At 41.7% G+C, this 27544-nt stretch overlaps 1 protein-coding gene across 2 annotated transcripts; it reads left to right on the top strand.

The window, feature by feature from the left end:
* The first annotated feature begins 39 nt into the window (after positions 1–39).
* Positions 40–27544, top strand: atp7b (ATPase copper transporting beta). Of its 2 annotated transcripts, XM_063878104.1 has the most exons (22): positions 40–104; positions 179–286; positions 4141–4897; positions 13100–13351; positions 13418–13581; positions 13658–13819; positions 13898–13971; positions 16105–16288; positions 18342–18575; positions 19015–19106; positions 19183–19310; positions 20624–20778; positions 21423–21557; positions 21637–21831; positions 21920–22102; positions 22174–22357; positions 22927–23067; positions 23145–23287; positions 23907–24110; positions 24178–24295; positions 25549–25651; positions 26633–27544. In XM_063878104.1, the coding sequence occupies exons 2-22, from the start codon at positions 209–211 to the stop codon at positions 26856–26858; spliced, it is 3912 nt and encodes a 1303-aa protein (XP_063734174.1). In that variant the 5' UTR covers positions 40–104; positions 179–208; the 3' UTR covers positions 26859–27544. The 2 variants fall into 2 exon arrangements, with proteins under 2 accessions (XP_063734174.1, XP_063734173.1); XM_063878103.1 differs by having other exon boundaries at positions 42–286.

Raw genomic sequence — 27544 nt, 5'->3', positions numbered from 1 at the left:
AGGAGTGCGCGCGGGCTCTGCGCTGCGCTCTTATCTCGCTGCACGGCCCGGAGCGCGCGGCCATTGCGGACTTTTGCCCTCCGACATTGATTGGTAAAGATAAGGTAAACGAAATTTAAGCTGCTCGAACATGTTTTCGCCAAAGTCGCCTAAAAACCTCTCCAAGTATGTCTTCAAGGAGTCGCGAGGCGCGGGGGATCAGCTCTGTATGGTGGAGTGTAAAGCGGACTGCACCTGCAGTGTCCACGCGGCGGGCAGCACGAGACACTGCGCGCCCCTGTGCAAGGTAGGCCTCCGCGAGCTGATGGATATCTGCAACTGGTGTTCAGATTTATTAAGAAAAGGGACTGTGACTTTTGTGTACTCATTTATATGACAGGGAACTGAAAACAGTAAGATGTTGCATACAGGAAAAACGGATCTTAACTATCAAAACACGTATTTCTGTTAGATTAAACTTGTTAAAATCCTACGTACAAATGAATGCGTCAGTAATAATCGAGTGACTTCATAAATGTTGTTATATGGGGTCATTTCTCTGAAGCTTTACTTACAATGCAGTATTATTCCGGTACGTGCTTCTTACGGCTACTAAGGGGCTACCGTGGCTCAGTGGGTTAGTGCGCTCATCTTCAGATTCAAGACATATAACTGAGTGTATTTGTACGTAACTGTATAACATCAAATGCATGTGTGTGTACAAAAAACGTGGAATCCTAAAATGTTCCCCTCGGGGATCAATAAAAGTCCATTTGTCTTTCTTTCTTTCTCCCCAAATTGCTCCTGTGGATTGTCCACAGTGTTGCGTGTTAGTCGCTTTGGATAAAAGTGTCTCCTAAGTAACATGTAATGTATGTAAAGCATCTTTGAGCATCAGGAAGAGCGCTGTATAAATACCATGTATTGTTATTATAACAAAAGGATCTTAATGATTTTTTCACAATGTCTTGATCAATCAATTGACAATATTTCCCTTCTGAAAAGTGGCATTAGCAACACAGGGAAATCCACAGGTAAGTACCTCCACATTTTACTGAAGTATTATCAGTAATTAATTAGATTAATTAATCTAATTACTTTCCACCATTGGAAAACTTACAGTATTTCTACTTCACCTAACTATCTTCTTTTCCCCCCCATATTTTTTATTAGTTGTACCTCTTATTTAGGTTCAAAAGTGAAATCCCTTTTGTCTACACACTCCATGTAATGTTAAATAGCCCACAGCTAAAAATAAATGTAATCGGTTACAAACACTTGTTGGTCGTTTGGTTTGGGGATCTTCCACCCATCCTGCACGGGACAAAAGTTTGATTGTGAGGAAGTGCAATCAGAGATTGTGCTCATGTATCATCTGTAACATCCCGCTCAGGTTGCTGTGGATGAATACACCTTTTGTGTGTGCTTTTGGACCAAGGCCAAGATGAATATCATGCAACTCATCTCAGAACGATTCACGCAGACACAATCATGGTTTCTCCAAAATCACACCAGACAAAAAAAAAACAAAACCCAGAGAATAAAAACAAGCACTTAGGAACTTTTTATTCACAATCCAACCACACTCCACCTGTTGTTGAAAACATAAACTGCACTTTTTTTTAGCGTGAAAAAACGTAATTGTAATTGAAGCTAAATGAGCTCCTTCTTCAATTTATGGCTAATAAACAAACCATAAAATATAGTAAGGGCACTAGGACAGAATTTACAGTGTGAGGTGGTAAAGATAATCCCCCCTCTGCTGCAGACACACTGGAGTTAGACCATTTAACCACGGCCTGTGTCTGCCTCCATAACACGAAGGGAAAACATGTGGACAGATGTGCAAACTGGCCTATTTGTCCTATTTTGGGATTGAGGGGAGACTATCAGACGAACTTAAAGAGTACACACACTCCTCATAAAGCAGCACTGTTTTAGCTTTTTAGGTGAAGTGAAGTGGAGATTAGAGCATGTTAATCAGGCATAATGGAGGATCGCCCTCAAAATGATGAGATATACTACACAAAGATACAAAATGATCTGTTAAATTTAGATTTTAGAATAATCAGAAGACTTATTTTTATATATTCCTTTAATGACAGATGTTAAGGACTTGGACACTTATTTTTATTTTTGTGCATATATACCTACATCAGAGGCATTTATTTATATCCAGATATGGATTCAGTCTCGATCCAAACAAATATCACAGTGAGAAATAGGGGTAGCAAATCAACTTTATGTCATGTCGGGAAGAGATGATGTTTTGAAACAACATTTTGAACTAAGTCATGTTGGTTTTCAAAAAGCTTTCTTTTCAAAATAAAACAGTTTACTCTGAGTGTGCTTTTATATATTTCAAGAATTAGTCATTTAAATCATAATACGTTAACAAATAAATACTCTTGTACATATTAAAGGAACATGTCAGGTAGTATACTTTCAGGAAACATGACAATAAACTCAGAGGTATGTACCGTTTACTTTCAAGAGCCGTGCTTTGATTATACTGGAAAAAACTATTGCTTTCAAACACAACACCAATATATTTTCTAAAACAAAACTATCTTTTGCATTTAATTCTTTAACGAACAAATCAAGACTTCTGAAGGGCATTACTAATCTTTATGAGAGGCATTTATTCAGAGAATTGAAGCAGCATGAGAGTGAACCTCCATACAAAATGTATATTTGCTGTTTGCGTACAGCTGGGTTACAAAAGTTCTCTTTTCCGTCCTGGGGGTTGCTGGTGAATACTGACTTTAAGCAGAGTCACGTTGGGAGGCTTAATCAGGTCATGTGACATGTAATATGCTGCACCTTTTTTCTGTTGGACTCCCATTCCAGATTATAACTTATTGGAGGGGTGTCAAGTGTCAAGTGGGATTCTAACTATTTATTTTGAATTTAGCGCCCCCTCATTTGCAGTTCATTTCTAACATCTCCTTCAGTATAACGGCTCAGGCTTCTTAGAAGAAGAATCGGAGGATGAAACCCTCTTTATTGTCACATACATGCACACAGCAGAGCACACACAGTGAAATTGGTCCTCTGCATTTAACCCATCCTGGTACTAGGAGCAGTGGGCAGCTACCGTGCAGCGCCCGGGGAGCAATGGGGAGGGGGGATTGGAGATGTCCAGTGCCTTGCTCAAGGGCACCACAGCAGGGCCCAGGAACTGCACTGGGACTTCTCCAAGTAGCAGTCCACTTTCCATATTTCAAGTCTGTTTGGGGACTTGAACCGGCGACCCTACGATTCCCACTCCAAGCCCATACTGACTGCCACTGCTGGGCTTAGAGACCTTAAAGACAGATTCCAGTGCATGGGGGGTGTCTTTGCTTCGTCGGTTCACAGGGAGATTAAAACTCTTGGTATGACAAACTGTAGTTTTACCCACGAAGCTTAAGTCACATATTACAACTTCTTAGGCACATAAACTCATAAAGGCATTAAACATTTGGCTCAAGTTGTTGTGAATCCTAAATGTCTGTTAAAGTAAAGAATCTATTTTTTTTGGTTGGAAAAGTTTCTGCATCATTAAATCATTTCCAGACAAGTCCTAAAATGTGTTTAAAAATTGGAACACAATAACAGAATGGGAATAAAGCAAGTCGATAGGCTGTCATATATGATTTAGTCTCAATATTTGAATTAACAAAAGAAATCCAGATGATGAATCCTTATATGTAATTTGGTCTGATGGGATCTTAGACTTGAATTTCAAAATAAAAAGTTGATTAGTAATTATAAACCTGGCAGACTAAAACCTGATTTCCTTTAATACATGACTTTTACACATACTAAATCCCCATCCAGCTCCATAAAGGATCAGTTGTTAGTCATAATTATTTTTCTTATTGAAGTTGGAGGTTTTGAACAATGTTTATTTTTTCTTAACTTAGTTTTTATTTCAGATTCAGTTTCATTGTACATGTTCACATTTTGGTCAACAATTTTTCGATTTTCATTCAGCTGTATCAACATAGCCAAAATAAGATCAAATCAATTAAAATAATAATAATAAACAGCAAAGGCAGGGGGGCATTTATGTGTGTGCAGGTCAGAGCCATCCAATACACTGATAAACAATGTTTTTTGACACACTCCATAAGATGGTAGACGTGAAAAATGTTAATTTGTGTCTCATTTCTCCAGGAGAATGGCACTCACATCGAGCAGCAAGGCCTTGACAACCTGGCCTATGAATACGGGAGTCAGAGTGAGCTCTACCAACCGCCCAAAACCGCCTCCAGGGCGACCCTTAAACTCCTGGGACTCTCCCCGGAGCACCAGACCCACACTATCGAGAGCAGGATCTGCAGCCTGGATGGAGTCCTTGCAGCCAGCTTGTCTTTACACAGCAGCTTAGCCACAGTGGACTACGATGCCTCAGTCATCACCACCAGAGAGATGGCCCTGGAGCTGCAGAGCATGGGCTTCAGCGCAGAGTCGACGGTGCAGATCAGGGTGGAGGGTATGCACTGCCAGTCATGTGTGCAGGCCATTGAGGGACGTATCGGTCCTCTACCTGGGGTTGCACACATCCAGGTGTCCCTTCAGGACGCCGCAGCGCTGATTGTGCATCAACCTGTTGTAGTTACGCAGGAACAGCTGAGAGACTGCGTTGAGGAGATGGGCTTTGGGGCCTCTTTAATATCCCATGATGCATCTGGGTATGTTGCAGGCTTCTGGCAGAGAGACACGCTGACTGTAGACGTTTGGATCGTAGGGATGACTTGCAACTCGTGTGTGCAATCCATAGAAGGGAGGATCTCTGGGATAGCCGGGGTGCGCGCCATCGGCGTGTCACTGAAGGAGGAAAAGGGAACGATAACCTTTGACCCATGCCTGACGGAGCCGGAGCACCTCAGGGCCGCGATCGAGGACATGGGCTTTGATGCGTCACTTGAAAGTAGGCCAGATGTTGAATTATATTTACATTTTGTGGGTTAATCCTTAATAAATCTGACTAATGTCAGAGGTTTGATTTTTAAAAGAAATGCCTGTCCTCGTTTTCAAATCAGGACCGTTACATTGGCATCAACGTTAAATTCATATTTTAAGTGTGTTGTTTTAATTATGTTTTGATGAATTTTACCTCTGTAAAGTGTCTTTGAGTTTATGGAAAAGGGCTCCATCAGTAAAATGGATTATTATTATTATTAATTATTATTATTATAGTTAAAATCTTTTAAATCTTTTAATCTGCAACTTTAACTGATTCATTGTTAAGGGTTAGGGTTAGTTAATTATTAAGCCTCAGTTTTTTTTTATTTATCTTGTTTGTCTAACTTACACAAACCCCATCCATCCATCCATCCATCCATCTTCTCCCGCTTATCCGTCAGGGTCGCGGAGGTAACAGCTCCAGCAGAGAGCCCCAAACTTTCCTTTCCCTGGCCACATCAACAAGCTCTGACTGGGAGATTCCAAGGCGCTCCCAGGCCAGCGAAGAGATATAATCCCTCCACCTGGTCCTAGGTCTACCCCTCGGTCTCTTCCCAGCTGGGCGTACCTGGAACACCTCCCTAGGGAGGCGCCCAGGTGGCATCCTTACTAGGTGCCCGAACCACCTCAACTGGCTCCTTTCAACGCCAAGGAGCAGCGGTTCTACTCCAAGTCCCTCCCGGATGACTGAACTTCTCACCTTATCCCTAAGGGAGATGCTAGCCCCCCTGCGGAAAAATCCCATTTTGGCCCCTTGTATCCGCAATCTCGTTCTTTTGGTCATGACTCATCTTTCATGACCATAGGTGAGGGTAGGAACGAAAATGTCCCAGTAGACAGAGAGCTTTGCCTTCTGGCTCAGCTCTCTTTTCGTCACAACAGTGCAATAAAGCGACTGCAGTACTGCTCCCGCTGCTCCGATTCTCCGGCCCATCTCACGCTCCATTGTTCCCTCACTTGAGAACAAGACTCCGAGATACTTGAACTCCTTCACTTGGGGTAAGGCTTCATTCCCTACCTGGAGTGGACAGTCCATAGGTTTCCTGCTGAGAACCATGGCCTCAGACTTGAAGGTGCTGATCCTAATCCCAACCGCTTCACAGTCGGCCGCGAACCGATCCAGTGAGTGCTGAAGGTCACAGACCGATGAAGCCATTAGGACCACATCATCTGCAAAAAGCAGTGGTGCAATCCTTAGCCCACCGAACTGCAGACCCTCTGCCCCATGACTACGCCTTAAAATCCAGTCCATGAATATCACAAACAGGATTGGTGATAAGGCGCAGCCCTGGCAGAGGCCGCTACCGAGGACCCGGACACAGCTCTCGCTTTGGGAGTAAAGAGATTGGATGGCCCTCAGTAAAGACCCCCTAACCGCATACTCCCGCAGCACTTCCCACATTATCTCCCTGGGAACCCGGGCATATGCCGGATGAGCGTACTCCCAGGCAGGCTTTTAGCTAGGATTTTTTTACAGGGTGTCCAATTTTTTTTCAATGGCCAAGCAACGCGTGAGCGCCGCAGGCGTGAGTATTGTAGGGGGGCCCGGGGGCATCCCCCCCCGAAATGTTTTGAAATTCATAACTCTCTGAAAGAGTATTTCCTGCATTTTGAAGGGCAAATTTTGTGGTCTGTGTTCTTCCTCTTTTCCTCATCTTTCACAGTAACTTGAAGAATTAATTTTCATTTAGCCTTATTTTTCAATTAGCCTTATTTTTCATTTAGCCTTCATATCAAATCAAATCAATCAAATATTATAAAGGATATTGTCAACTGTAAATACGTCAATAGTGGGAATTAAGTACACTGTTCTCCACAAACAACATCCATTTATCGATCTTTTAAAAGTAAAGGCTCCCTATTATTCAAAGGAATCATAAAAATTTTGTTCTCCGTCATGTGTCCCCCTCTTGCCGGTCGCATCGTCCTGACGTTTTTGTTGTTGTTTTTTGCCCGGTTCATCGACAGTTATTAGCGCGATTTCGTCTTGAATTGGCAAATTTTGATCACATTCAGCGAAGTTACCGGGGAAAACAGCGGAGGAAAAAATGAGGGCGTCTTTAGGGCGTCTTGCCTAAAAGTAGGCCGTCCAATTTGTTATTATTTTTAGTACAGGGCATCCAGAGGACGCCCAGGCGCCCACCTGCCTAAAAGCCTGCTCCCAGGCCCCCTCCAGGATCCTTGCAAGAGTAAAAAGCTGGTCCGTCGTTCCACGACCAGGACGAAATCCGCAGTGAGAGGAGGGAGAATGAGTAGTATGATGCTCAGATCCCCCTTTTTAAAAAGGGGAACCACCACCCCGGTCAACCATGACAGTCCCTCAACAACCATATCCTTTAGCATTTCTGAGCGGATCTCATCCACCCCCGGGGCTTTGCCACTGTGCAGGTTTTTGACTACGTCAATGACTTCCCCTGTGAAATTGGAGTTGATCCCCCTTCAAACTCCATCTCCGCCTCTAACATAGAGTGCAGAGTTGTCGGGTTCAGGAATTCCTCAAAGTGTTCCTTCCACCGCCCCTAACACCCTATCAGTTGACGTCAACAACGTCTCATTCTTACTGTACATAGCTTGGACGGTTCCCTGCTTCCAACTCCTGAGGTGTTGGACGGTTTTCCAGAACAACTTTGGTGCCGACCGAATGTCCTTCTCCATGGCTTCTCCGAACTTCTCCCACACCCACTGCTTTGCCTCGGCCACGGCTAAGGCTGCTGTCCTTCGTGCCTGTCGGTACTTTGCAACTGCCTCAGGAGTACCCAGTAATAACATATCCCGGAAGGCCTCCTTCTTCAGTCGGACGACTTACCTGACCACCGGTGTCCACCAGTAGGTTTGAGGGTTGCCGCCCCTTGAGGCACCTAATATCTTGAGACCACAGCTCCCCGCCGCAGCTCCTGGTAGAGAGGCTTTGAACAACGCCCACTCTGATTCAATGTCCCCAGCTTCCACAGGGATGCCTCAAAAACTCCACTGGAGGTGTGAGTTGAAGGCCTCCTGGGCTTGGGATTCCTCCAGACGTGCCCAGTTCACCCGTGTTAAGAATGACACTGTGGCCGATCCTTTGTGTAGCACATTGAATTTTATTCCTGTAGGAACAGTAACAGAAACACATGGATATCAGTCATCAGCGTCAGTGTTGCTCTGCATTACTCGTACCGTCTGACGTCTCACTCTACGTTCACCAAAAACAGTCATAAACTTTAATACTGAAATCAACTTTTCCATATCAACTCTTATTTTGAAACGTAACGGAGAAAACCTATGTTAAATATATCTTCCGAAATGCAGGCAGGCTTGGCTAAGGTTAGCATCTGCGTCATTAGCCTTCGCTTATTCACACACAAATAAAGCTTTTTAAACCTTTTCACATCATTCATTAGCAAGAGCTAGCCTCGAACTATCATCCCTGTTTATGGTTTTGTTTGGATGGATATCAGTCATCAGCGTCTGTGTTGCTCTGCATTACTCGTACCGTCTGACGTCTGACTCTACTAGTGACTGGCGTCAGCTATTGATACCTTATGCACACAGCGCCTCCTGCTGACCAGGTACTCCAACCATGTAAAATGTAACCAGACCAGCTAGATAATTAATGAAATCACTAAGAAAATATCAATCAAGACATTTTAACCTGTTGTAAAGTCCTTAGCTGTTTTGACACTTTTGATGTCTCTGCAAACACTCAGTGCCACACTCGCACTACACGTTTGAGCTTACCAGGTCTGTCCAGATGCTTCCTCTGCCACTCGACCCAACTCACAACCAATCAAGTCAAAGTCAAAGTGCCGAGTGCTTTGCGGGTGAGTCGGATGTTGTAGATGTCCTAGGGAGCGATACTCCGATGATCCTCTGGGCAGAGTTCACGATGCGCTGCAGGCTCTTGCGGTTGGAGGCGGTGCAGCTTCCAAACCACAGCGTGATGCAGCTGCTGAGGATGCTCTCAGTGGCGCCTCGGTAGAATGAGAGCATGACGGGGGGGGGGGGGGGGGGGGGCTCCTGCTCGCTTGAGCTTCCTGATGAAGTAAAAGATGGTGATCAGTTGACAACTCCGCCCCTCTATTCACTCGAGTGTCCAAAACATGCGGCCTCAGGTCCAATGATACGATAACAAAATCGATCATGGACCTTCTACCTAGGGTGCTCTGGTACCACGTACACTTATGGGCATCCTTATGTTGGAACATGGTGTTTGTAATGGCCAATCCATGACTAGCACAGAAGTCCAGTAACAAACCACCACTCCGTTTCAGATCAGGGGGGCCGTTCCTCCCAATCACGCCCCTCCAAGTGTCTCCATCATTGCCCACGTGTGTGTTGAAGTCTCCCAGCAAGACTAAGGAGTCCCCTTCAGGAGCCCCATACAGGACTCCTTTTAGGGTCTCCAAGAAGGCCGAATACTCTGAACTGCTGTTTGGTGCATAAGCACACACAACAGTCAGAGTTTTCCCCCCCATAACGCGCAGGCGTAGGGATGCGACCCTCTCGACCACCTAGGTAAACTCCAACTAAGTGGCACTGAACCGGGGGCTTGTGAGTATCCCCACACCCGCTCGGCGCCTCATACCTTGGGCAACTCCGGAGAAGAGTAGAGTCCAACCCCTATCAAAAAGTAAGGTTCCACAGCTGACGCTGGTAACGCTCCACCTCCCGCACAAGCTCCGGCTCCTTCCCCCCCACAGAGGTGACGTTCCAGGTCCCCAAAGCCAGCTTCTGCCGCCTGGGTCTGGTCCGTCGAGACCCTCTGCTTTCACTACCACCCTTCTGGCAGCGCACCCGACCCCACCGCTCTTTCCCGTAGGTGTTGGGCCCGCGGGACGGGGAAGTGGAGGTGTTGCCCACGTTGCTTTTTCGGGCTGTGCCCGGCCACCAGACACTCGGCACAGGCTTCCTCCGGGCCGGTTATCCTCGCTTTCATGTTTGTTTTTCATGAGGTCTTTTGGACCAATCTTTGTCTGGCCACTTACCTGAGACTAATTTGCCATGGGAGACCCTACCAGGAACACAAGGTTCCCGACAACACAGCCCCTAGGTTCATCGGGGCATACAAACCTCTCCACCACGATAAGGTGCTGGTTCTCGGAAAGGACAAACAAAGATAAGATATTAATTTTACTATTCCAGAAAGCAAGAAAAAAGAATAAAGAAATATTTTTAAAGTTAGATAAAGTATTTATTAAATTGAAAGTCTATTTCAAAGACTACAAATGGTAAAACAAAAATGTAAAACTTAAAACATATTTCAAACAAATAATAATACAAATAATTGTAAAACAAACCTGAATAATTTATACAGAAACATTTTTTTTTTTAATTATTAGAAACAAATATATTCATTTGTTGTGTAACCCAGTCTTTAAGGAATAGTTGGACCTTTTTTTTGTTATTTCCTTTCATGCAAGGGTTAGATGAGGAGATATTTTTTTTTATCATTACAGAATATAATCCATATTCCCTTGTGGTTCATCAGTTTTGGATCTCATATATCTTCAGTTGGTTTGGGAACACAGGTAACATTGAACTGTTTTCAGCTCAAAAAAGCCCCTATGGTTCTGATTCCTGAAACCCCTCTTGTGTTGTCATTGAAGAGATTTAATCCAGCAGACCATGTCGTCTCGAGCACGATAAACTAAGAAGCATTCAGGAAATGTTCCCTATTTATAACCTATGATAACCTCTTCATCAAACCTGAGAAAGGTAGCATTTATGTGGAAGTATAAAGCTAGTAGTAGAACCTGCCAATATATTCAAGTGCACCTCACCTCAGTTTTCGAGTGATTACCATGGAAACCAGACAAGTATACTCTTGAGTTTTGACATGGAGGGCTCTTACACCGGCCCGGGCTTTCTTGTTGGATTTAATCCCAAAAATCGCTTGCCAAGATGGGGAATTAACTCAGGCTGATTACAAGCCGACTCTTTAATGTTCCTTTTTCATTTCCCGTTGTCAAGGTCGAGTTAGGTTACACGATTTAGCTCAAAATCAGTCATTGGTACAACTACCGAGATGTCTTGGTTGTTCATTCTTATTTACAATAACACATTTTCTTACATTTCTCCTTTTATTGAACTATTTTACTGTTAAATCTGACACTGGAAGTATCTGCATCTGTCGAATGAATGATGTGTATCTCTTTATTTCGAACGTGTAAAAACAATAATACAAAAAAACCTACCTGATTGCACATCCGAAAAGTGGTGGGAAGAACTTAACACCTATTTAATCCCACCCCTTCTCCCAAAAACTCAATTATTATTTTTGTTTTGTTTTTTTCTCTTTTAACAAAATGTACATCTAAATATATGTCTATATACAATATACATTTACAATTACAAATTGTATATCATTACTCATTACATCATATCATTATTACTACAATATATACAGCGTAGGAAATAAGTATATGATCCCCTGCCCATTTAATTAGTTTAACCACTTATAAAGAAATGAACAGTCTGTAATTTTTATGGTAGGTTTATTTTAACAGTGCGAGACAGAATATCAAAAAAGAAATCGAGAAATATACATTAAAAAAACGATATAAATCGATATGCGTTTATTTGGGGGAAATAAGTATTTGATCCCCTTGCAACCAACAAGGATTCTGGCTCCCAAGGAGCTGTTAAATAAGTCCTCCTGCTTTAAGAAAGTGCTCCTGATGTCAACCCGTTACCTGGATAAAAGACACCTGTCCACAGTCAATAAATCCTATTTCAACCTCTCCCAAATGGCAAGACCAGAGACAGGTCTTGTGATCATGGTGGAACTAATGTCCAAGGACATCAGGGACAAGATTGTAGACCTGCACAAGGCTGGAATAGGCTACAAGATCATCAGAAAGCAGCGTGGTGAGAAAGAGACAACTGGTTTGATTATTAGAAAATGGAAGAAGCACAAAATTATCTCCATCAATCTGGGGCTCCACGATCTAAGATCTCGCCTCTTGGGGCATCAATGATCATGAAAAAGTTGAAGGATCAGCCAAGACCTACATAGGAGGGACTTGTTAATGATCTGAAGAGAGCTGGGACCACAGTCACCAAGAAAACTATTGGTAACACACTACGCTGTAATGGATGGACGTCCTGCAACGCCCCTGCTCAAGAAGACACACAGGCCGTCTGAAGTCTGGCAATGAACCTCTGAATGATTCCATGCTTGCGTCAAGCATGGAAGTGGAAAAATTATGCTTTGGGGGGGGTTTCTCTGCTAAGGGGACAGGTCAATTCACCGCATCGAGGGGATGATGGCCATGTATCATAGAATATTGGCTGATAACCTCCTTCCCTTCCATTCACTATCAAACATCATTATTAAACTTAAAAGAAAGGATAATTGCCTGCATTGTCATGTCATACATTAAACAACAGAAGTGATGCGCATCCGTCTTTTCAGAATACTCCCTCGTTGACCTAAAACATTCGGCCAAGGCAACTAAGGAGTGGCTAACGAAGAAGCCCATTAAGGTGATGGAGGGGACTAGCCAGTCTCCGGACCTCCATCCCATAGAAAATCTGTAGAGGGAGCTGAAGCTTCCAGTGTCCAAGCATCAGCCTCCAAACCTTAAGATTTTGAGAGAATCTGCAGAGAGGAGTGGACCAAAATCCCTCCTGAGATGTAAGCCAACCTGGTGACCAACTACAAGAAACATCTGACCTCTGTTCACTTCCAACAAGGCTTTCTCTACCAAGAACTAAGGCATGTTTTGCAAGGGGGTCAAATAGTTATTTACCCCAATTAAATGCAAATAAATGTATATCTTTTTTTTATGTACATTTCTGGATTTTGTTTTTGATATACTGTCTCTCACTGTGAAAATAAACCTACCATAAATATTACAGACTGTTCATTTCAAGTGGGTAAACAAACTAAATTGGCAGGGGATCAAATACTTATTTCCTCCACTGTATATATATATATATATATATATATATAATTTGTAATTTTATGTTGTATGTATGACTTTTTTCTTTTTACATCCACCATCCAAAATACATTTGTTATTAAAAAACAAAAACATAAAAACAAATAAAAGAGGTAAATGGTAATCAAGGAAAGTAAAACAACAAACCAAATAAATAAACTATTTGTTAGCAAACAGAACCCCTGCACGGTAAATCTCTATCTATCTACCCTCAAACATATCTCTGATTTATTTCTTTCCTGCAGAACCTGCCTCTGCAAAGAGCATCCAGGGTCAGGAAACGTCCAGGCCGGTTTTCTCTGGACTTTCTCACCTCTCTGACTCGCAAACCATCAATGAGGCTGGGGTCACCAATGAGGCTGGAGTCAGCAATGGCTCCGGATCACAGCCGGCCCCCAGCAGCCAGGTTAAAGTGCAGAAATGCTTCATCTGCGTAACGGGAATGACCTGCGCTTCCTGTGTGGCCAACATAGAGAGGAACCTGCTCAAACACAAGGGTAAAGACATCACAGGTGGTAAGCTACGTGTGTTTTGATGGTACTTATGCAATGCATGACTTGTAGGAATCATCACGGTGCTGGTGTCACTGATGGCGGGGAAGGCGGAGGTGAAATATGATTCAGAAATCATGAATGCTGCTGCCGTCACTCAGCTCATAGAAGACTTAGGATTTGGTGGCACGCTGATAGAGGACAACGCAGTGACACACGGGAAGCTGGAACTCACCGTGAGTCGGCATAGGATCAACATCTTACCCAAATATCACCAAAAAAGTCACCTATTTCACATTTGTTTCCTCGTAGATAACAGGAATGACATGTGCGTCATGTGTGCACAACATCGAGTCCAAGCTCACCTCAACCAAAGGGATTCTCGGGGCCTCCGTGGCACTCGCAACCAAAAAAGCTCAGATCCAGTTCGACCCGGAAGTGCTCGGAGCCCGAGATATCATCAAGATCATTCAGGTAACGATCTCTTTCCGTTTAAACCTCCTCTCATGTCAGTGTTTGATGTTACAGTGCAGATTATATTTCTTATTCCAGAGTCTGGGGTTCGAGGCCAGTTTGGTGAAGGCGGGCTACAAAAACAACCTCGACCACACGGAAGAAATCCGACAGCAAGTATCTGGTTTAAAATCATTGTCATAACAAGTTGAAAATGCCCAAACCTCTGTTACAGGGGTGTTGAACTGGCCCACACAAACTTGTGCTTGTCTTATATTGTACTTCTTAAAATATATACGTACAAATATATTACACAGTATTCATGTTTAATGACGCCACTTTTCCTTTTTTCATATTTTCTTATTTCTTTGCAAAAAAAGTCAACAGTTACAAACCATTTTACTTCTTATTTTTTTCAACAAAACAATTTATAAAAATCACGCATACAGACGAACAAACACGAAAAAACAGAAAAACAACAACGATCAAAACTGTGTGTAGCTGAGGACCAGGAGGGCCATGAGCCCCCTTTTCTTTTTAATAAATTATTTACATAACAAGCTTGAAATATTCATAATTCACCTTATTATAAGCAATCTGAGGCTTCTATTTTAAGAAACAAGCTTCCAACAAAATAAAGTAAGCCCTACAGAGAGCTGTGATATAGGCTGTTTTCTTAAAGCATATTCAAGTGTCAATCATAACTTACCTACATTTGATTAATTTCGCTAACTTATAACTTAACTTATGAGGCAGTATACCTCACCTCTAGTGAGGGGCCCGGCCCTTCATATGATTTTCTGTATGTGGTGCTCAGGGAAAAAAGTTTGGACACCCCTGCTTTATTACATGACAAAACTGTCCAGCCTAAAGACCTGAACTCACAGTCAATTGCTTATGAGCTATACACTTTCCCAATTGTTTAACCCTAACCCTAATGTATCGTGTTATTTTAGTGGCACCTTGTGTACAAACATAAACATGTATACCCATAGGAATCAAGACAAAAGCAACAGATAATTTGAGAGGTGGTGGGTAAGTGTGCTGGTCTTCGGATCAGGGGAGCACAGATTCAAGACAAGGCAAGTTTATTTATATAGCACCTTTCAACACAAGGCAATTCAAAGTGCTTTTAAAAAATGAAAAAACATTAAGAGAGTTTAGAAGTAGTAGTGCAGCATAAACACATTATAAAATGGCATTTAAAAACAGTCATTTAAAAGCAAAGATAATAAAATAATCACAACAGGTATAATATACATGAATAAAAGTTATAATGCAGAATAAAAGTTACAGTGCAATGTTAGATAAGTTTAATTAAAAGCAGCGGCAAAAGGAAATGTTTTCAGCCTGGATTTAAAAGTAGTAAGAGTAGCAGCGGACCTGCAGGGTTCTGGGAGTTTGTTCCAGATATTTGGAGCATAATCACTGAACGCTGCTTCTCCTTTTTTAGTTCTGACTCTGGGGACGGAAAGCTGACCCGTCCCAGAAGACCTGAGAGTTCTGGATGGTTCATAATGTAGCAGGGGATCAATAATGTATTTTGGGCCTAAACCGTTTTATAAACCAGCAGTTCTCTGACAGACAGGAAGCCAGTGTAAAGACCTCAGAACTGGACTGAAGTGGTCAGCTCTCTTTCAATCCCCACCGCAGTCAGCATGTCGTTGGGCAAAACAATTCCCCCGAAATTGCTCCTGTGGGGACTGTCCACTGGGGTCACCATAGCTCAGCACCATCTAGTGGATTGAAAAAACAATTGTTTACCAAAAGTTGAATTTGGATTTGCAATATGAATAGTTGATATAATAAAATATCTATACTTGGCAACATGTATCGATACCATATCGCCACGCCAAGTATCGCCATACTATGCTGTATCGATTATTTCCCCCACTCCTACTGTCCACACTACTGAGTGTATGTAAGTCACTTTTGATATAACCGTCTAACAAGTTACATGTAGCTACATTTAATGTCATAACTAACTGTGTAACAAACAGAATCCCCCAGTGACCCCCCAATTCCGATCACGCTGTTTAAATTATTTCAGGTTGGCAAATCATTTTGATTAGGATCCACTTTTCATTGCTAAAATCCCTAATATAAATTAAGGTAACTTGTACTCATGTCTCTCCTCTGTTAGCTGTAGCAACCACACTAATTCAGGATCTACATAGAATTTATTCAGGGTTTGCCTTTTAGAAAATTTCAAACATGTAAATCCACAGTAATCTTGGCAGAGGTAGCAGATGATAAACCAGGAAAAGGACGTCTGTTCTCTACATAATGGACACGTGTCTCTGCAGGTGGAAGAGCTCCTTCCTGCTCAGCCTGGTGTTCGGCCTGCCTGTGATGGGCCTGATGGTCTACATGATGGTGATGGACAGCCAGCACCAGGAGCATGGGGGCTCCATGCCCGCGGAGCAGAACCTGCTGCCCGGCCTCTCCCTGCTAAACCTGGCCTTCTTCCTGCTCTGCACACCTGTGCAGGTACAGGGAGAGCTCCTCAAGAGCTTTGTAGTTATTCTCAGGGGTTTCCCTTCTGTAATAATCAGATTGTGATTGGTTCATTTTTAGTAAAGCTAAAAGGTCATTAATAGAACAGTAATAACTACACCCAAGTGCAATAAAGTAAAAAACTAAAACTAAACTAAACAAAGTCTACAACACCACTTCAGTGCAATATAGTTCAAATTATTATTAATACTGGCTGCCTTCTTAGTTTGACAATTTGAATACTCTGTCGAGAATCTGTAAGTAAGTGCAATATATTTGTTATTTATTTGTCTATTCCACACATGGCATTCACTTTCAAACAACACATGGTTAAACATAAACATTAAAAAAAAAAAAACATAAAAATAAATTAAAAAAAACATTTAAAAAATAACATAAAAATGAAATAAGATAAGATATGCTTTATTGATTCCAAAAAATACAATTATACAATACAAACATCTCAAATAGAAAATAAAACTAGGAACAACCGGGGAAGAGGTAGGAGACAACGGGCAGACCTGGGGAATCCAAAAACATGTGGACCAGAGACCAGACAGAGGGAACAGGGACAACAACCAAACACAGCGCAAAAGGGAAGAAAAGATGAATACACTGAAGGTTAATCACAAGAGGAGACACAGCTGTGGAGGGGGACAGGAAGTAGAACTAGACAAGACACAAAAAATAAAACCGGAAGCTATTAACACAAAACTAAGATCATGACAAACACATAACTAAGAGTGGAAATATAAAAGTTATGTAAACTATCTGACAAATCAAACACTACTGAAGGGCTAAATTACAGCTAACACAATATAAAAGTAGGATATTATTTACTTTCAGTGTGCAAGAATACACTGAATATTTACATTATAATATTTAATTAAATGTCAAATGTAGAGTGAGGGGTTATCAATGATGGACAGCAGTTTGTTCAGTGTCCTCCTATATAATCCCATATACTTTACCTCTGATATCTAGCTTCTACCACACTACCTACATGTTACACTTCATTTATTTTGAAAAGACTGCTCCTTCTGCTGCTACTGCTGCTACTTTTCTACTCAAATATGTAATTTGTGATTAGAATAACTTTTTATTTGAAATATCACATGCATGCCCTTTACCTTAAAAAAAACACAAAGTTTATCATCATTCTTTCAATTACAACACCGTACAGATCCATGTTGCACAACATTTTGGATTAATTAAATCCCTTTACCCCCCTCCTCCAACAACCACCAGGACAACAATATCCCCTCAGGGATAGCATTCTTATTCGATCAGGAACTCTTTTAAGTTAGATATCAGATCTGTCCACATTAAAATTGTATCAGGTTTTGCACCGTTGATTCTTGCCGAAGATAGTTCAAGGTAAGAAATGTTCCAAAAACTCCAAAGCCAGTGGAATATCAGGAGGAGGTTTCCAACGTTGGTCTATAATCTTTTTAGCTGCAGTCAAGCCTGTCAGCCAGATTTGGGAAATCTTCCCCTATTAAATCTGTAAGGGTACTAATAACCTTCCCCCAAAAGTATAATACTCCCATACAACATGTAAGAAAGAGCCGATGGTTCCCTGGGGACTAAATGAACAGTAAGGGTCAGGTACCAATCCCATCCTGTGCCTAATTATTGGTGTTAGATATGCTCTATGGCAAAATTTCAAATGTGTATCCTTATGGTTTGGGTTTTTTAAAGCATCAGTAACATTAACCCAAATTGCATCCCAATCCAATTCTTGTCCCAAAGTGGATTTCCCTATCCCATGCTTTCATGTGTGATGTTAAGATTGTTATAAATAAATTAAACTATTTGTTTGGGAGCACTCTGCACCCAACTCAGAATAGGGTGTTCTTTCAAATCTGACCCCCAGTGAACCCCATAGGCTCTACAGGCATACCTGTATTCTGAGTATTCAATATTATATCGAGAGACCAGTTTTTGAAAGTCAAGAACACAAAATCTTCACTTTTGCTGTAACAACGTTCCCCTTGTGGGACGAATAAAGGATTTCTGAAACACGTTAGCTTTCGTCTCCCTGCAGATCTTTGGGGGCCGGTACTTCTACGTGCAGGCGTACCGCTCGCTGAAACACCGCACAGCCAACATGGACGTGCTGATCGTGTTAGCCACCTCCATTGCCTACATCTACTCCTGCGTGGTGCTCATCGTAGCCATGGCTGAGCGAGCGGCCCAGAGCCCCGTCACATTCTTCGACACCCCACCCATGCTGTTTGTCTTCATCGCCCTGGGCCGGTGGCTAGAGCATGTTGCAAAAGTAAAAATCAGATGTCATTGTTTTTAAAAATGTGCCCAAAAAATGAATCCCTTTTTCTTTCTGTTTGGACCTAAATCTATTTTTTAAAGGCATTTATTGTCGCTTTGGACAAAGATTTAATGTAAATGTTATTTGTCAGTGTATAATGTTTCATAGTAAATCATAAAAAATATTCTTTAAAATCTGTCATTTATTTTAGATAAAACTGCTACGTGTTTAAAATTTTTAAACGTCAGTATAATTCTGAAACCATAATGACCAGAAACAGTTACAGAAAGAGTTTTTAAGACCACATTTCCCACAAACCCTTGCTGTTTTATCTGACATTTGCTTGGGAAGAATGCAGCTTCTTAATCTATTATATATGAAAACATTTCTAAGCATTGCAACTTTAAAAATACCATACCATGATTAAAATGTGTTGTTTCTGCATTTTTAGAGTAAAACCTCCGAGGCTTTGGCCAAATTAATGTCTCTTCAAGCCACCGACGCCACGGTGGTCACTTTGGGACGTGACCACTCCATCCTCAGGTGGGACCCTTCAGATAATGCAAAGAAAAATGTACTTGTGATGCATTTTATCTGTAAGTGTGTGTTTGTGCCTCAGCGAGGAGCAGGTGATGGTGGAGCTGGTCCAGCGGGGGGACATCGTGAAGGTGGCCCCTGGAGGAAAGTTCCCTGTTGATGGGAAGGTGATCGAGGGAAGCTCCATGGCAGATGAGTCCCTGATCACAGGTATGAGGGATTTATATGATCTATATGCCTTTGACATATGTTTGACAACCTTCCAAAGTGTTTATGTGAGCTTTCTGGTAGTAAGTTATGTCAAAAACTTGCAGCAAACATGTTAGCAAAATTAAACATTTCTGATTAAAAAGGACAGTAAAATCCACTTAAATCTAATAGTCTTTGGTTCTTTTTTTCCATTTATAAATAAATGTGTATGGCAATCTGAGTCCATTTGCATGTACTGTGAAACCAATAATTGCCTTTAAAGTATTTATAAATGAATAGATGGTATTTGAATGGATGACCACATTTACCTCCAAGCCATTGGGGACTTAAAGTTGGATTTTATAGCTTTCAAAATGATGTCATAATAAAGTGACATTTTTTTATTTAGAGGAGACCGAATACATATTCAATAGAAATAAGCAATAATCACATGTAAATAAAATATCATATTCTGTCATCAAATCATCAAAAAAAGATTTTAAAACTGATTGCGAAAGTTTCTACTGTAAATGTAAAGATAACCTTATTTATAACAAAGAATATAGTTAGGTAATATGGCTTTAACTAGAAAATTATCTAGTTCCTGCATGGTTTCTGAACTACTTTAGATTACCACTGGATTCAGTTAACGACCGACTGGTGTGTTCAAAGATCAGAGCGTGATGTCACCACTCTAAGTCTTAACGAGCTCTCCCATACACACCCATTATAAAATGTGAAACAGTGGGACATTTTCACAAAACTTAAACTGCGACTACGTGAGAACTGTACTAGCTATCAAAAAATATCCAATTAGTTTAATAAAGTCCATAGTCTCGAGAACCGTTTAAACTTGTACTTTTTGTTCTGTGTTAAAGTAAGTGGAATCTGTATGGGGTCAAATTGGGCTGTTTTTCAGCTCTGTTCAAATCGATTCCCATTCATTCCTATGGGGAAAATGATCGCAGTTTACTGCGATTTGTGTGAAAACGGCTAGGCGAGTCTCTTATAAAAGACATAGCACACAGATCCAGGTCATTCCGCAAGTTTTGATGTTTTTTGTGTTTTTCGTGTTAACGCAAAAGCATGACAGAATTTGTGGTGGAAGAAGGAGAATAAAATGAGATGAGTATGTCGAATACTAGACTGTGTGCGTCTTCGCCAGTCTCACAGAATAAGGCTGATAAATATGTTTTTGCTGTATTTAACATGTTTAGGTTTTCCATGCAATGTTTTCCTCAGACTTATGTTCTGATCAGCTCTTTGTCATGTTATGTGATTAAAATACTTTAAAAAAATGTTATGAGGATTTCTGCACCTTGTCTCTCTGCCAGGGGAGCCGATGCCGGTCAGTAAGAAAGTGGGCAGTTTGGTGATCGCCGGCTCCATCAACGCTCATGGAGCCCTGCTTGTGGAGGCCACGCACGTCGGAGCGGACACGACTCTGTCTCAGATCGTTAAACTGGTGGAGGAGGCCCAAACCTCAAAGGTTGGAGGCAACTATGTTTCCAGATGTTCATAAATTCAACTAACAATGAAGTGATTCCAGCTTTTAAAGGGAGGTTTCCTTCAAGTCAACAGGAAATGAAGCACTTGTTGTTTTAACTGCATAAATCATTCACTTAGTCCTTAACTCTTGGAGATCTGAGCCCTTTTTTTCATATGTATGTCTCACCTGGTCTTTTTTTTTAATGTTATTAAAACATGAACCCTGTGCTGCAATATCAAGTAATATACATGTTTAAATACAGAACAAGCCAAACTATCAGCATATGTAGGCTACAGGGATGTCACATGGATGTACAAATAGCAATGAGACCATGAGTCCAAAAGAAAAAAATGTTATCACTCAGAAAGTTATTCAAATCCCACAGTGAAAAGTAGTCTACACGTCTCCCATATTGTCTTTTTAGAATAGATTACAAATAGCCTGAAAACGCTACAAACACGCGGCAAAATATGTAATGAAAGTTTGGCGCTGGGCTATATCTTGCATTTGAAAGTGAAACTTAAACTCGCTCCGTTGCGGAGATATTCCCGCAAGAGTGCGAAAAAAAAAATGTCTGCCTGCGGCGCCAGGGTTGACCCCAGAGGCCAGAGGATTCAAACCAGCATTCCCCTGTGTGTGCTCAGGCCCCCATCCAGCAGTTTGCAGACCGGCTCAGTGGGTACTTCGTCCCCTTCATAGTCATTGTTTCCCTACTGACGCTGGTGGCCTGGCTGGGCATCGGGTTCGTCGACTTCGACATAGTGAAGGAGAACTTCCCGGTAGGTGCGCTCACTTGAGTTTCCACAAGAGCAGATTCAGAATTAGATGTGCGGCACAGTAACACGTGCCCCTCCACAGGGTTACAACCAAAACATCTCCAAGGCGGAGGTCATCGTACGCTTCGCCTTCCAGGCCTCCATCACTGTTCTGTCCATCGCCTGCCCCTGCTCTCTGGGGCTGGCGACCCCGACTGCTGTCATGGTGGGTACGGGAGTCGGGGCTCAGAACGGGATCCTCATTAAAGGAGGCGAGCCACTGGAGATGGCCCACAAGGCAAGGACCACACCAAAAAATACGACCCCCCCCCCCAAGCATGGATGAATCCTTTGTCCTGACTCCGCCGTGTTTCTGCCCCCGTCAGATCAACGTGGTGATGTTTGATAAGACCGGGACGATCACTAATGGCGTGCCGCGGGTCACTCGTGTGTTGGTGCTGTGGGAACAGGCCCGGATGCCCCTCAGGAAGATTCTGGCTCTGGTGGGCACAGCAGAGGCCAGCAGCGAGCACCCGCTGGGCATGGCCGTTGCCAAGCACTGCAAAGAGGTGAGAGGTGCTCCTATTTTTGTGGAAGTATCAGTCAAACTCTTGCTAATGCGTCTGTGTGCGTGCTGCAGGAGCTGGGCTGTGACCTTCTGGGCTACTGTAAGGACTTCCAGGCCGTGCCCGGCTGTGGGATCAGCTGCCGGGTTTCCAACGTGGAGCACCTTCTGCAGCAGCCCAACGGAGAGCACTTCCTGCTGCCTGGAGCCACCACCGATGAGAGCAGCCTGCCCCCCGCCGCCGAGGTCACATCTGCAGGTCCAGTACTTCATTAAAAAAGTGATATTTCACCACAGATGTTCAACCTTTAAATCCTCAATTAATTTAGAAATAATTAATTTAAATGAATAATTGTTTACTTTATTTATTCTAATTTACTATTTAGCACTTATTTGCATGGTTTTATTTCAAATGTCAAAAGGGTCCACATGAGGAGACCATCCCTCCCTTTTCCTACATCTTTTAATTTAATTTGTATCAATATACATCCTTAATATATTGTATTTGAAATAATTGTATCTTTATTTATTCCTTTTTCAATTGGATTCCTCAAAACCACCGGCAGAGAAAAGTCCTTTTAAATACTTGCGACTTGACCTGTGTGGAATCCTTTAATTCATGAACCTTGGGCCTGCTGGTCTTCATTACACTTCATTTCATGACAATTTGTTTTTTAATATTGTGTGTTTATGTATTTATTCATTATGCATTTAATGTGGAGTGTGATTTTTCTATAAAACACTTTTTATCCTAAGCACTTTTTTATTATTTTACAAACACCTTCATTGTTTGCTTCTGATTTTTTCCCCTTACTTCTTTGTCCTCAGGTGAGCCGCTGTCTCACCCCGTCCTTATTGGGAACAGAGAGTGGATGAAGAGGAACGGTCACCACATCGGGGCAGACGTGGACGCCGCCATGTCCAGCCACGAGACCAAAGGCCAGACCGCTATCCTGGTAGCTATAGAAGGTGAGGATAAAAACATGCAAAGATATTCCCTTTCCCTCTTCCCATCTCTCTCTCCTCATGGTGTGTGTCCGGTGCAGGCGTGCTGTGTGCCATGTTGGCCATCGCGGACACGGTGAAGGCAGAGTCAGCGCTAGCCGTGCACACACTCAATAGCATGGGCATCGAGGTGGTGATGATCACTGGAGATAACCGGCGCACAGCCAAAGCCATCGCTGCGCAGGTAAGAGAAACACTACACCCAGTGTAGAGGTACTTGTATCTTGTACTCCACTACATGTATTTAATAACTTTTGTTACTTTACAAATTTGGATTAATGATGTGAAATATAATCAACCCTTAAATCAGACGTTAGTTCCACCTGGAGTAAATTCGCAAGCTACCCTGCAGTATACAAAGCCATTAAAACTAGCTGCACTTTTACAAGCTCTGAGAACACTTTAATGATCAATAATTATAAAACACAGATATATTATTCTGAAATGGACCAATCAAACAATGACTACTTTTACTGTCGCTACTTTAAGTAAATTATGATGAGAATACTTTTCTACTTTTAATTGGGGAACATTTTGAATGCAGGACTTTTACTGTAACAGAGTATTCCTACACTCTGGTACTTCTACTTTTACTTAGGTACACAATCTGAGTACTTCTACTTTTACTCAAGTACAAGATCTGAGTACGTCTGCCACCTCTGAAAATGTGTCTCTATAAGTTGCTATAATTGCTGTCTTGAAATATGATGGACTGAAGTGCTCCCGTTAATGAATGTGCCCGTTATAATACAGAAAACTAGATATTACAGAATGGAATAAAATGCCTGTTTGGTTGGTCTCAGGTGGGGATCAGGAGGGTGTTTGCGGAGGTGCTGCCATCACATAAGGTGGCAAAGGTGCAGGAGCTGCAGGAAAAAGGCCAGCGCGTGGCCATGGTGGGGGACGGGGTCAACGACTCCCCCGCCCTCGCCCGGGCAGACGTCGGCATCGCCATCGGCACCGGCACAGACGTCGCTATAGAGGCGGCCGACATCGTCCTGATCCGGGTAAGGGGCTGATGGTGGGGGTGAGATAGGAGCGGCTTCTGTAAACTGAAGGGTTCCCTCTCTGCAGAACGACCTTCTGGACGTGGTGGCCAGCATCGAGCTGTCCAAAAAGACCGTGCGCAGGATCAGAACCAACTTTGTCTTCGCCCTCATCTACAACCTGCTGGGAATACCCATCGCTGCGGGTGAGGACTCAAAAATCTTCAATATCTGATAAGGAACAATCCAATAGGACAGAAAAATGCTTTAATCAGGAAAGGAAATAAAACTCAAAAGCCCAGAAATGCACAGGTCTTGAATCCAAACTTCAGACAAATCAGAAAGTACTTATTTCCACATTTTATATTTATTCCGCAAGTGGAGGAATACTATATAATATTTGTGTCATTGCTTGCCCACACATAAAGATAACTAATGTAAACAAAAATATTTCTTTAACAACATATACAGTGTCAAATACACTCCCCCCCCCCCCCAACAGAATAAGACAACATTAATAGTACAAAAATATTTAAAATGAAAGACAAACAAGGTTGAAATCATGAAATCACAGCAAAACAATTAAACAAACACAAAAACAGATAAAAAGGTCGAGAGAAATGTAAGTCCTGGTTGAATCTGTTTCAGTTTAATTTAATTTGAACACACAGTCAAATTTCTATTTTCTTTTCAAACTCACACTTTTTTTTCGTAATTTCAATTTTTGGGGATTTTCCAACTATTTCTTCAAAATGAACACCTTTTCCCCAAAAGATCTGACTTTTCTTCAAATGTCTGACTTTTTTTCTAAATTTCAACTTTTAAAAATGTCCCAATATTTTCTCATTATTGTAACTCCTTCATGGGGCCCTAATTATCTCCTTCTAAAATTCTCACCTTTTATCTCCCAATTGTTTTTCCTTTCTATTTTCTTTTCAAATTTCAGATTTTTTTTCCAGATTTCACCTTTTTGGAATTACTGACTATTTCTTCAAAGTTATCGCTTTTTTCCTAAAAGTCTCGCCTTTTAAAAATCAAAATGATGAATCAGTTAGGGAGTACACAAATTCAAACTTTTCATGTGCGTTACAAAATTGTTGCCATTTCCTATAAAATATACAAGTGGAGCCACCCAAAGGCCTCTTTATTTTATCCTTGTGTAGAAACTTCATACGTTCTGTCACCCACTGGACATAAGTTGGAGAAGGAGGTTACTTTTTTACTGGTAAATTGGTCAAATTCATTACTAAATTACCCAGGAAGCATAAAGAAGAGTTATGTTGGACAAACATGGATTGACAGGAAATAAAACATCTTGTTTATACTGGCACCTTGTTGCAAAATTGGACCCTAAAAACAGGACTTCAGCCCAAATTCACACAATAAATAAAGCTTTGAGCGCTCCTCGGTGAGCCTCGCCTGTCCTCCCTCAGTGTGTTAACAGTCTTCTGGGTTTCAGGAGTGTTCATGCCTATGGGTCTGGTGCTGCAGCCCTGGATGGGCTCCGCAGCGATGGCCGCCTCCTCGGTCTCTGTGGTGCTGTCCTCTCTACTGCTGAGAATGTGAGTCCATTTCTTCAGTAGTTACTGTTGTTTGTTGGTATAGGTTACTATCTGTTCTTTATTTGTACTTGTATTGAGCTTCATGTTGCATGTTCTTCTTATTGTCTTTTTTTTTTCTCTCAGTAATGTTAGCTGAGTTTTGTTGTATGTTTTTATCCTAAAGTAGAAAAGGCTTTTTGACCTCTCCTGTTTCTTTTATGCAGTCCTTTAGTTTGTGTCAAGAGGAATTTGTGATTATTGTGCTTATTATAGACATCCCCCAATGTATGCATGTAGGTAACTCTATCAACAAAAACTCTGTACAAATTCATACTTTTACCATCAAATCAAATTAGTAGACATTCTTTCCTTCTTTTGTTTTTTTTACAGTTGAATTGAATCACAATTGAATCCAACTGCAATATATACACATTACCTTTTGATTCCTTCCCTGACAAATCCTATAAATGATTTGTTTGCTAAAGCCTCTCTCCAAAAGAATTAAATCAATCTTTTCATATTTTTTTTATCTCACCTGAGATCAAGTCACAATTTATTGTCATTCCAGAACATGTTGTAAATGAGGGTTGAACGGAATGGGGAACTCAGGTCCCAGTGCAGGTCCAAATAAGCGTACAATAAAAAAAAAAACACTATTATAAATAAATATGTCGGTATATAAAAGAAAGTATAAAATTGAATTGTAAAGCTCTTACTAAGACAAAACAATGCTTGACTAAAATAGTGCAGCAGTATGGTGAAGTAGCAGGTGCCGGACTTTCTGAAGTCCACAATTATCTCCTTTGTTTTCTTAGTGTTGACTTCCTGCCTGTACTTGGACTCTTAGCTGTCGGTAGCAGTGTGTACAGGAGGGGGCTCGATACACATCCTTGGGGGGTCCCGGTGTTGAGGATGACGGGGGCGGATGAGATACTGTGGATTTGAACAAACTGGGTTAGTCCAGCACCCAGTGGTGAATATACTAACGTCTGGTCCCTGCAGGTACAAGAAGACAACGGTGGAGCTGTACGAGGTGCGAGCGCTAGGCCAGATGAGGAGTCTGCGCTCGTCTCAGATCAGCACACATCTGGGTCTTGACGGCCCCTGGCGCAGCCCCTCACTCCCCCCCGCAGCCCTGGAGCCATTGAGCCAAAGTACCAGCGCCCACCAGCACAGCCAGGGAGCGTCCAGTAACTCCGTGCAGCAGTGGGATCTGTGTGTGTTGTGAGGTTATGGGAAGAAGGACTAATTTCTCATGCTGATGCTTTGTGTCACTGTATTTATGTAAATATATAAGGACAATTGTGCACAGAAACTCGGGCACGTTCACTTTCCACATGAATCTACAACATCTACAGCTGTTAACACCATTACTGAAGCATTGTTTTATTTTATGTATTTTTTTAAACCATTGGACACGAGTCACATAAATCAGACTTCAATATGATTGGATTAGTTTCAAATGTATTGTTATTGCACAAGTATTTAAGAAAACGAAATGTAGTTAACATCTAACCAAAGCGGAAAACAGCAGTAAGTGCAGTTTGTTCAAGTGTTATATAAATATATATATACATACATACAGTACATACATACATACATACATACATACATACATACATACATACATACATACATACATACATACATACATACATACATACATACATACAAAGACACATGTGACAGATGTATTATTTACAGTATGAACATTATGAGGAGGTATAAAGATTGTAGCAATATAGAAATAGGAAACACAATAAATCAGGTAAAGAAAAACTGAATAAATATCAACCAGTATTAATGTTAAAAAAAATATGAAGTCAAATGTGAAATATCTGTTCCCGTGTGTAACTGCTGTACAAGTACACGTTTACGATGGAATCAAAGTAAAGCTACAGGGTTTGAATAGAA

Source organism: Eleginops maclovinus, chromosome 24 (assembly GCF_036324505.1).
Source record: "Eleginops maclovinus isolate JMC-PN-2008 ecotype Puerto Natales chromosome 24, JC_Emac_rtc_rv5, whole genome shotgun sequence".
Taxonomy (NCBI): Eukaryota; Metazoa; Chordata; class Actinopteri; order Perciformes; family Eleginopidae; genus Eleginops; species Eleginops maclovinus.
Note: the sequence above shows the minus strand (reverse complement) of the source record. Positions and strands in the feature narration are given on the sequence as shown.